The sequence below is a fragment of the Eutrema salsugineum genome, unplaced genomic scaffold (genome assembly GCF_000478725.1).
Source record: "Eutrema salsugineum unplaced genomic scaffold, Eutsalg1_0 scaffold_9, whole genome shotgun sequence".
NCBI lineage: Eukaryota > Viridiplantae > Streptophyta > Magnoliopsida > Brassicales > Brassicaceae > Eutrema > Eutrema salsugineum.
Genome location: NW_006256342.1, coordinates 4,632,712 through 4,644,360, shown reverse-complemented (window position 1 = coordinate 4,644,360; position 11,649 = coordinate 4,632,712). Strand labels below are relative to the sequence as shown.

General features: G+C 31.5%; 1 protein-coding gene across 1 annotated transcript; it reads left to right on the top strand.

Annotated features, from left to right (window-relative positions):
* Nucleotides 1-984: 984 nt before the first annotated feature.
* LOC18008647 (cyclin-D1-1) lies at nt 985-3,666 on the top strand. The gene is made up of 6 exons (XM_006390850.2): nt 985-1,398; nt 1,575-1,661; nt 2,197-2,295; nt 2,383-2,584; nt 2,679-2,815; nt 2,912-3,666. The coding sequence occupies exons 1-6, from the start codon at nt 1,192-1,194 to the stop codon at nt 3,131-3,133; spliced, it is 954 nt and encodes a 317-aa protein (XP_006390912.1). The 5' UTR covers nt 985-1,191; the 3' UTR covers nt 3,134-3,666.
* Nucleotides 3,667-11,649: the final 7,983 nt, after the last annotated feature.

Here is an 11,649-nt window from a genome sequence, read left to right as displayed (position 1 = left end):
CACAATACACCAAATTCGATCACTGAATGCTTAAGAATGTCTTCAAACAACACTAAAATCAACTATTAATCATTCAAATTACAGGAATATCGCTTACAACAAAATTTCTCAATCCAAATTACAACTCAACTACAACGATCAAAGAACAGACAATCAAATATAAAATCTATACAAAAGTCGAACAATATATGCATAAAAACGTCGCAATACAACTCTAATGTCGACGATTACTTATCCAAATTCCAAATTTATCGATGACACCAAAAATCCCCAATTTAATCTTCAAACCCAAACCCTAATTTCAAAGAGATGAATAATAACAAGGGAAAACAGACTAACCTTGACGAATCCATGCCGGAATCTTCGTAACTCATCCGTTCACGTCTTCGCTTACTCCGTTATAGTCAGAATCTTTATCGCTACTCACAGAAAAATCGTCGATGTCGACGAGGGAGAGAAAGAAGTTTTCTTCCAGAAATTTTTTTTTGCCCAAAACACATCTTTCCTCAGAGCAAATAAAAACTTAACACGTGGCTTATAAAACTTGTATGGATCGGTTCATAAATAACCTGTGCAAGGAGCGATCCATAATAAATGGGCTTTTATTTATTTATTTAAATTATGAAAATAGGTTTACAAACTCTTAACAAACCCATAAAAAACTTCAATGGACATACTCTTAACTCACTTTCCTGTCTATTTTTTTCCTGCTAACCTGCGCGTTTTTGCTTTGGCGCGTGTTAGTCACAGGAACAAACAAATAATAAAAACTCAAAACGTCAAACCCAATGAAACTTTCTTTGCCCGTCTCGATTAAGGAACAGTCCCGTTTTCCCCGGGCAAAACGGAAACGGTAACCGTCTCTGTTTCATTCTGCAACTACACTTTTTTTCCTTTTTTTCTTTAAAGACTAAAAAAAAAAATATTAGTCTCAAGAGACACTGCTTTTCGTGTTTATATATCGAGACAAATGAATATGTTAAACCCTCACTCTTCTCTCCACACAAAATCCAGAAATCCATCTCTTCACACCTCTCTCTTCTTCTTCTTCTTCTTTCTTCTCTCTCTCAAAGATCCCTGGCGATTTTTCCACCGTCGATTTCCCGGCGTTTGTTTTGGTAACGACGAGTGACTATGGAGATGAAATGAAACGTCGTCGTGTTTCTTTCCTTCATTGATTGCTGCGACGATATGGATTTGCTCTGCGGAGAGGATTCCGGCGTGTTTTCCGGTGAATCATTCTCGTCGGAGGAGGTTGATTCCTGGCCGGATGATTCGATCGCAAGCTGTATCGAGGATGAGAGGCATTTTGTTCCGGGGCTTGACTATCTCTCCAGGTTCCAATCTCAATCTCTCGACGCTTCCGTTAGAGAAGAGTCCGTCTCATGGATACTCAAGGCGAGCTTTTAAACTCTTTTCTTTTAATCTCTCTCTTAACACAAAAAATAGATAAATCTTGTATTATCGGTTATCTTTCCGGCGATGCTAAAATACGCCGATGAAATGGTTTACATGCAGAGGAAATCCTTGAGATGGTTTTATTTTGACTCTGTGCTATTGATGTTTGGTTGCAGGTACAAGCGTATTACAACTTTCAGCCTTTAACGGCGTACCTCGCCGTTAATTATATGGACCGGTTTCTCTACGCTCGCCGGTTACCGGTAAGCTTATTAAAAACGTCAAACGTTCATATTCTCTCTGTTTTTGATCATGTTGATATGACTAATAACAACCCAAAAAAAGTCATGTTTTCACCTTTTATTTTTATGGATCAATTGACTTTTCTTCAGAAATTTGAAAACGACTGCGAGATGAAAATTAATTATTAGAACACGACTTGTAGATTAGAACACTAACTACAGAAGAGTAATGTAGTAGAAATCAATTAGATATTTGGATTGTACTAATTGTTAAAATAACGATAGAACAGTAGCCAAGGAGCGGGATGGGATAGTTTTGTGTTTTTATTATACATTTAAATTTAGTTATTAAAATATTTACATTGACGTTTACATAATAATACTATACTTTTGCAGTAAACTTTCCACTGCATATATCCGCTTTATTGAAAACTTTATAATCATGGTGTTAAAACGCTCCTCTAGTATAATATTTTAGTTATTCTTGTGATAAGAAGAGTATAATAAATCTTTAATGATGAGATTAATCAGCTTTAAATTTTGCAATCTTTAACAGGAAACGAGTGGTTGGCCAATGCAACTTTTAGCAGTGGCATGCTTGTCTTTAGCTGCCAAAATGGAGGAAATTCTCGTTCCTTCTCTTTTTGATTTCCAGGTATAATTCTTGATTATTCCTTTAGAATTTGAATTTTCTCTGGTATAATAATGTATTTTTATTCATGTCTCTGTGTATTATATGTAGGTTGAAGGAGTGAAGTATATATTTGAAGCAAAGACGATAAAAAGAATGGAACTTCTTGTTCTGAGTGTGTTAGATTGGAGACTAAGATCAGTCACACCATTCAGCTTCCTCAGCTTCTTCGCTTACAAAATCGATCCTTTAGGAACCTTTCTCGGTCTCTTTCTCTCCCATGCCACAGAGATTATACTCTCCAACATTAAAGGTGCGTAATTTTGTTATATATATGATCGCTAATATCAAATGTATACATTGTGTTGGTTCTAACAAAAATTAATGTATATTACAAACTAGTACAGAAGCGAGCTTTCTTGAGTACAGGCCATCGAGCATAGCTGCAGCTGCGATTCTCTGTGTAGCCAACGAGCTCCCTTCTCTATCCTCTGCTGCAAATCCACCCGAGAGCCCTGAGACTTGGTGTGACGGATTGAGCAAAGTAAGGACATTTTTAATCTTTGGATTGATCCGAATATGTTTTGATTAAGTAGGAGAGTTGTATTTATATTTTTTCAATTCTTTATTGGTTATTCAGGAGAAGATCGTGAGATGCTATAGGCTGATGAAAGCCATGGAAGTAGAGAATAACCGGAGAAATTCACCAAAAGTGATAGCAAAGATTCGAGTAAGCGTAAGGGCAGCATCCACATTGATGAGTCCAAGTGATGAATCCTCTTTCTCATCATCTTCTCCAACTAAAAGGAGAAAACTAAGTGACTACTCGTGGGTAGGTGATGACAAATCCAGCTCGGAATAAATGGGAAAAGTAGAGAAATAACAAGGAAGTACATAATAAAAGAGAAGATTCTAAGAATTAAGTTTGGGAGGGTGGTATTAAATTAAAAAGTATAGTTAGTGGGTGGTGAGTTTAATTAAAATTTAGTTTAATTAGAGTGTTTCCATCCAAAGGGGAAGGAATAATAAGAGGTAATGAAATAGTGTAATGGGAAGAGTATGAGATTGGGTTGGTTGGGAGAGACAATGCTCATCATTAATGACTTTGCAGATTCCCAAGAAGAAGAAAGAAAGAAGAAAAAGTGAGTGTAGTGGACACACGTGTGAGAGGAAGAAGATCATGATTGTGTGTGCGTGTGAGAGAGAGAGCCATAATATGCATTACAGTCACAGGTAGTGATAAGACGGGGAGCGTGTGGAAATATTTTGAGTGAAATTTTGAATTTTTAGATTTTTCGAGGACCTTTGTCTTAATGGATCGCAGCAGATTGTGGACCCTGAGCTCTCGTGGTCAAGCTTTCCTCAAGTTGCGAAGTATATAATTTTTTTAGTTTTGTTTTGGGAGTGATATTTTTGATTCCATGTGTGCCGACTGCACGTGCCGGAGGCGTGTGTCGCACGTGCTTCTCTTCAAATCTTTTATTTTTGGCGGGAGTTTTTGTGTTTTTTCCTTATTTAACACGTACGTGGACTCCGAATGAGTTTTGCCACGGTACGTTCATGTCATATACATACGTGTAAGGTGTCACGTGTGTAATATATAAATATCAATTTGTTCTTTCTTTCTGATATGTTATAATTTTTCATTATATATAAAAAGTACATGGAATTTTAATAATGGTCGAAGAATGTGGGAGAGAAAGATAATACGAGTGGTGGTGAGATTGGATTGGTGTGGCTTGTGTGGGAGCACAAAGCATGTGAGCTTGTTGAGATGTGGATCGAGTATGTGTTTTATTGAACGACGAACGTATGAAGACAAAAAGATATACTTTATTTGATTATAGTTGTAGACTAACAACAGAAAAAAGAGTATCTAAAATTTACCAATCTGATTCCTAGAACACATTTGTTTTCTAATTAGTAAAGGGTTCTCCTCTTCTCTAACCCACGATTCCACACAGCTAATATTTCCATATATTCACCGATTGTAAAGAAAGAAGTCATAAATGTAGTGGTATCTCTCTTGGCTTTAGTATAGACAATTAATAGCAGCAGTAGCATACATGTGAGGTTGATCTGTCTACATGTCAGAGAAAGTGGTCTCACCACGAAACCATAACGTAGCAACACCGTTTTCTCTCTCGAACCCCTCAAACATATTAGCCACACTGATATTTCCAAGTTTCTGCCTCTGTCTATTGGCTATAGATACATGCACGAATCCACAAGTAAAAAGGAAGGTGAAACGAAAAAACAAAACATTTTAAAAGTGTGTGTTTAATCTTATAACTAACTTAGTTTGAGTTTGTTTTGTCCGACAGAGGTGAAACCCACGTCGAGATAATGTCTCTTTCCGCTTAATTCTATAGTTTAAAATATACTAATGATATAATATGATTTATTTATTCTTCATCAGTGACATTATTGTTTCGCCCCCCCAATGCATTAATCACGCGTCTCATATATTAATCTCATCACTTCCTTACTTATCTATCGGATTTAACAACGTAATCTACTTTCTATATGCTCATGACGCTCCTCTTCTTTTATTCATTATTTTAGTTTACATCACTTTTCCCATTTTTCAACCATACAATGATGTTGACATCATATTGTATATATTTGAATCCGTATATAAATTATTGAACATGCACTGTAACCATATTTATCGAAACTATTCCACTCAAATGTACGTAACGATTTGTGTTACTACTTTTACTACCGTACCAGTCAGTATTACTGTTTAATAACTTTTTCCCTTTTTTATAAATAAAAATTGCCATGATTTGTGAAATTCATGACATATGAATATAAATGGTATGGTGTAAGAGCACCAATATATGACATGACAAGCTGAGGATCAACCATATTGACTTATAAATAAAGACGTACAAAATAACTATTACAAGAAAAAATACAAAAATAGAACTGTAAAGAAATTGTAATGAGAAAGAACAGAAGCTTCACGCACTTCTATTTTAATCTAAACATGAAGCAAAAGTATGGTGGTTAGGTGATCGATTAGCAACTGCTAATTATAAATAAATTATGACAGCCCACGCATTTGGACATATCAAGCATCGGGATCTATCATTGTTTATTAATTATTATATTTGTTTTAATCTCTTTTTAATCTTCTCTCGGGTTTTGATTAGGACACACGGGGACACAAAGGGGCCGAAGCTTATATATCAGCGTATAAAGACATTAATCTTTTAATTACTTCTATTATATTAAAACAGAAGCACTTTTAATGTTTGTTTCCAAATATTCCCAAAGTTTTTTAAAAAAATATTTTTTATATATATATAAATTTAATTCCAAAAATTAGATATTAATTTAGATATCTAAAAATTTCCTTAAATATAGGTTATATTTATAGTCTATAGATATTAATTTAAATAGACTTTCTTAAATATAAGTTAGGTTTAGTTTAATATTTGAAATTTAAATAAGATTTTCAGAATAACATATATGATTAACAAATATTTTTTATATTTTTTAAATCATATTCTATCAGAATAATTTCATATTTATCAACAAGTTAAGTTTTTTTATAATTATGATCTTACGCGGATTAGGTTATTAAATCATGTAATTAGGAGAAAATTATTTTAAAATTAGTAAATATTTATATTATAAAATAATATAAACGGGCGGGTTAGAATTATGATTTCATATTGTATGGTATTTTTCGGATTAATAAAATGAGCGAGTTAGAAATATATTTTTTTAATAACAGTTACTTTTTGATTAATAAAATAACCAGGTTAAAATGATATTTTTTATAATTATGATGGTCATAGTATTTATAATAATACTGAAAAACAAATTAAAAAAAAAAAATTATATCTAAACACAAATTTTTTTATATTACTTATTAAAAAATTATATTTATAAAAAAATATAAATTAAATTACAAATTTTGATTAAAACAAAATTCTAGTGCGTATGCACAGGGTAAAATCTACTTATTAATTAATTTATGTCCTGTTAGTTTGGTACACGCGTTCTCCATTAATTGCATCCCTTTTAAATTATCTGCATAAGTATTTAGACCCCTTTTTGCATACACTTCACCACCACTAAATTAATCAAACAGATTATACATTAATTATTCTTATAGAAAATGTACAAGGATATCTGATAGGAATGAGACTGAGACAGAGACAAAAAGAAAATGACATTATACATTGTTCGCCTTCATTTTAATTTACAGATAATGGACTGATTTTATATTATTACATTACATACATATATATATAGGTGAGTGTGTAATGTGTTTATATATAGGCGCATGTAGACCATGTCGACGTGAGTAGGAATAAAATCAGAAAGACTTCGCTTTATTATCAACTAGTGTTAAAAGTGAAGGATCCTGGGTCTAATTTTACGTACATTTTTTTTGTTTAGTTATACGTACATTTTACCATTATATAAACGCAATCTATTTATATCAAACTTACCACTACATAATATATGGGCTTAAGATACAAAAGCATATTTTTAACATTTATTCTTAAAGCGAAGCAAAGAAAAAAAAAAGATAATTCGAATGAATATATTCTAGAACATATAGCAACAAAGTTTGCACATGATTCTTTGCCTTTTTTTAATCTTTAGAGAAGAATATACAACATATTCATTAAAATAATCAAACTTTGGATGCTTGAAAAGTAGTAAGAAAATACAAAGTGATAAGATGATATTTTAGAGAAGGAATATTAAAGAAAGAAAAGAAAAGGAGAATGCAATGGTGGCATGGCCCGACCCGTAGGGCGTGAGAGAGTGAGAGTGAACTTAGTTTCTCGAGGGAGCGTCTCTTATTGTGTTTTACTTTAGGAATGTTCGTGGGTTTGCTTTTTGTTATTTATGGTCACAAACCAAGATTTGGTCACACTTCCTTTCTTTCACTTTCATTTCACCAATACCACCTTATAATCTCTATAGTGGACATTGACACATCTTACCAAAGTCCTTTGTTTGATGCATCATCAATTATTCCTGATTCCCACCTATTCATGTTGTTACAAGGGCACTCGCACGCACGCACACACGTCTGTTGCTGTGAGACAAAGCTCGAACTTGTTAGCATCTTATAATTAAGGCCAAATCCACTAAACGAGAAAAAGGTAAAAGTATATTTAGTGAAATAAGAAGTTAAAATCCCACCGTTGCATAAACTGATATTTTCCTCTATTCTGGACAACCCCCCATAATTCATTTTATTCGCGTGTTTATTGTGTTTAAATTTATCACATTATCAAATATATTTATGTAAGTCACACCCATAATTAACAAAATATCAACATATATTAGCTAGATTTACTCAGACGTTTAAATAACATGTTATGTGTTTATACTATGTGTGATTTCTATTTTGTTTAGCAACTAACCACATTTCAACATATAGCATTCTATTGATAAATATCACACGCATAATAAACATATAACACATTTTGTAAATATATAGTAGATATGTTCAGACGCTTTAATAACATACTCTTATTTGGTCATTGCGTATGTGATTCCCCACAATAACACGTTACACATAAAGGCTAATGGCTAAAAATCGTCCATGGATTTTACACACACTCCTACTACATTTTATTTTCTTCATTTTTCCAGATCTCATTCCTCATTAATCTACAATCGCCTAATAACTAAACACAGTTTGACTATAGTTTTTGTTTGGTAAAGTTAAGATTAATGCATTCACTGATAGTTGAACTGGAGACCTCCTGCTTACTAAAGAAGATTATAGTTTCGATTAATCTAAATAGTGTAAGGGAAAAAGAGGATGAACGTGAGAGAAAGGAAATGAGCATAAAAGAAAAGCAATGAGCACAGTGACTGAAAGCAATAAAGGAAAATTATAAGTTCTTTCAGATTGAAATTTTTACAGAGATTTCAGCAAAGAGATGAGAAAGTAGAAAGCGAAAGGCAATTTTTAATGGGCGAAAGCAAGCAAAAAGCGGATTAGAGAGAAGAAAGCTGGTTTTAGTTAAAGAAAGACAAAAAGAAATGTAACACTCTTTTAGATTTGACACTAAAGAAGCTTGTGAATGTGACTTTGTAGGAGCCATACCAATAATACATTGAATCTACATCCGTAAATATTCATATTCCTCTAATCACCATATGATAAACAAGATTTAATTGTGGGCATTGTATTGATTGGGCTAAGACTTGGGAAATAGCTCATGACCCATTTGTAAAGTCCATGGACTTTCTGGATTTTGCATATCAAAGTCCTTGAGATTCGCAGTCTTAACTAGTTCAAGTCACCCATCCATTGCACCTTTCAATTTCGGTGTAACAAAAGAAAATGTAAATGTAGAACTTTTTATTAGTGAGTACGTTTCTAATGATATATATTTCGGCTCAGAAGGATTTGCAATACAAAGAATGACATCGACATCGACACTCTCGCTGTTCACTAAAAAAAAACATGCTGAAAACTTACAGAAAATATCATCGAACAAATGTAGGAAATTGTTTTTTTTTTTAACCAAATTCCTACAAAAATTTTTCATAAAAAATCAGCTATCGGAAATTGTAAAAGGTAGGAAAATGGTAGGAAATTTTCTACGAAAATATTGGTAGAAAAATTTTGACAGAGGATTTTGGAAGAAAAATTCCTACCCAATTACTACAATTTTCCCTCGATTTGTGTTCCTTCCAATTTCCTACGAAACATTGGCTACATTTTTTCAACGAATATCCTACTATTTTTTTCTTCCAATTTTCTACCAATATAATAAAACTAATTTTATAAAATCAAAAATAGAATTAATATCAGAAATTTAATTTAAATTAAAATATGCATTAATTATAAATTTGATATAACAAAATAAATTCATTAATTATTATGAGCATATAACTTGACTGAGTAATTATTAATTAGATAGAATGTGAAGACTCTTATTAATAAATCAGGTCATCTAAATTAATTTAGATTTTCGATGTAGGACAAACCAAAAAACATATTTTCCTACAGAATTCCTACGATTTTTCTAAAAATAATATTTCGAAAGAAAATCATAGAAAATTTTAATTTTGCTCTTTTTCATCTAAATTATATTAGATCCTCGATGTAGAACAAACCAAAAGACACATTTTCCTTCAGAATTCCTATAATTTTTCTACAAAAAGTATTTCATAAGAAAATTTTCTACGTAATTCTACCAGCGTAACAGTCAATTGAGCCATACCACTTTTCTTCTAAATTTTAATCGAATTTTCTACGAATATAAATTTGGTAGTTTATTGGTTGGATATATACCCTACTACTTTTTGATATTTTTTTCGTAAATTTTTTTTTACCAATTTTCTACCACTTCTATTTTTGTCATAATTATGTAGGAAATTGGTTAAAATATTTATTACCAAATATTTTGTAAGAATTTTCATAGGAATATGAAATTTTTTCTTGTAGTGGTTGTCAACACCAAATATCACAGATACAAGTATGGAAACAAAATTATTCTGTGTAAAAGATTTTCTGTAATAATGTAAAACTTGTAGTCTCCCTCGATACTCTCTCTCTCTCAATTCTTGTCACCACCGAATATCACAGATACAAGTATATATGGAAACAAGTATCACAGATACAAGTATAGAAACAAGTATCAACGGATACAAGTACGAAAACAAGATAATTTTGTGTAAATATTTTCTAATTATGTAATACCTAGAGTCTCCCTTTGCTGTATATATTAATTGTAATCGTTGAGATCAAGAGACACAATACAATTCCTAAAGTGTATATCAAATATCAATCCCATATAACTCAGAAATCTCAATATCTTTATTATCATGAAGCAACAACTTTATATTAGCTTTGCCATCATAACCGAGCTGAAGGCTGACGCCACATATCAGTATTAGTTATGTCTAGGTTAACTTTCTCTAAGTTATTCCAAATAATCTGTTCTAAAATAATAAATTAGAGTAAAAAGTTATAGACTATACCAGCCAATTTGTTGAGATGATTTTGTGATATTATGTTCTCCTATCATGGTGAAAAACGTATACAACATTCACTGCATTTTCTGAATCCTTTCTTGTAAAACTAGTTTGACTATACTTCAACTATTCTTGGTGAACAATGTTATTTTCATAGAAAAACTATGCCTATAGAAATATCAAGGATCATTTTTCAACAAAGTATGGAGCAACTTTTGTGCAAATATAATATGACATTCTGGTTCCCAAAAACAATATTTTATAGCATTGTTATATTATACTATACAATCTGATATTTTGATTTTCTTATAAACAAAATATACACAAAAAATTAATTAAGTGATAACACATAAGGGTTCTAGATACATGAATCTAGAGAAAAGTAGGCTTGTATTTGTTTACTAACAAGATAGTATGACATGGTAAACAATATAATATAATTCAATTTAAATAGTGACATTATATTTTATGAATGTCCATATTGAATGAGGTATTGTTTCATTAGCAACATTATTCATCAAGTTAATTTAAAAATGTCCCAATTTTAAAATGCAAATCATGTTAGACACGAAAAAACTATATATTGTATGTTTTTTTAGTAAACAAATATGAAATTTTAGAAATACAAGTATGGAAACAAGTATCACAGATACAGATATAGAAGCAAGTATCAACGGATACAAGTATGAAAACAAGATAATTTTGTGTAAATGTTTTCCTGTAATTACGTAATACCTAGAATCTCCCTTTGCCATATATATTAATTGTAAGCATTGAGATCAAGAGACACAATACAATTCCAAAAGTGTATACCAAATATCAATCCCATATAACTCAGAAATCTCAATATCTTTATAATCATGAAGCAACAACTTTATATTAGCTTTGCCATCATAACCGAGCTGAAGGCTGAAAGCACATATCTATATTAGTTATGTCTAGGTTAACCTTCTCTAAGTTATTCCAAATAATCTGTTCTAAAGTAAAAAGATTTGAATAAAAAGTTATAAACTATACCATCCAACTTGTTGAGATGATTTTGTGATATTATGTTCTCCTATCATGGTGAAAAACGTATACAACATTCACTGCATTTTCTGAACCCTTTCTTGTAAAACCAGTTTGACTATATTAACAACAAGGGTAGACAGATGTGCGACAGCCCATGGGTCTAATTTTTTTTTTGAAATCTTCTTACCAAAATAGGTTTATCTTTGAAAATATATTTTTTAAAAAGTCCATATTTTTGTAAAAATTTTGTTTAGAAAGGCCCATATTCAACAAATATTACTTTAAAAGCCGTAAAAAAATCTTTATAGACAAATATTTTATGTTAAACAGATAGAAATGGCCCAAATAATTTTTTTTGCACTAGGGTTCTTGAAACTTTTGGACCGGGGCTGATTA

Coding starts and splice junctions, on each gene's coding strand:
- LOC18008647 (XM_006390850.2), top strand. CDS start 1,192: ATGGATTTGCTCTGCGGAGAGGATTCCGGCGTGTTTTCCGGTGAATCA. Junction 1,662..2,196: donor TCTACGCTCGCCGGTTACCG/GTAAGCTTATTA, acceptor AATCTTTAACAG/GAAACGAGTGGTTGGCCAAT. Junction 2,296..2,382: donor CTTCTCTTTTTGATTTCCAG/GTATAATTCTTG, acceptor TATTATATGTAG/GTTGAAGGAGTGAAGTATAT.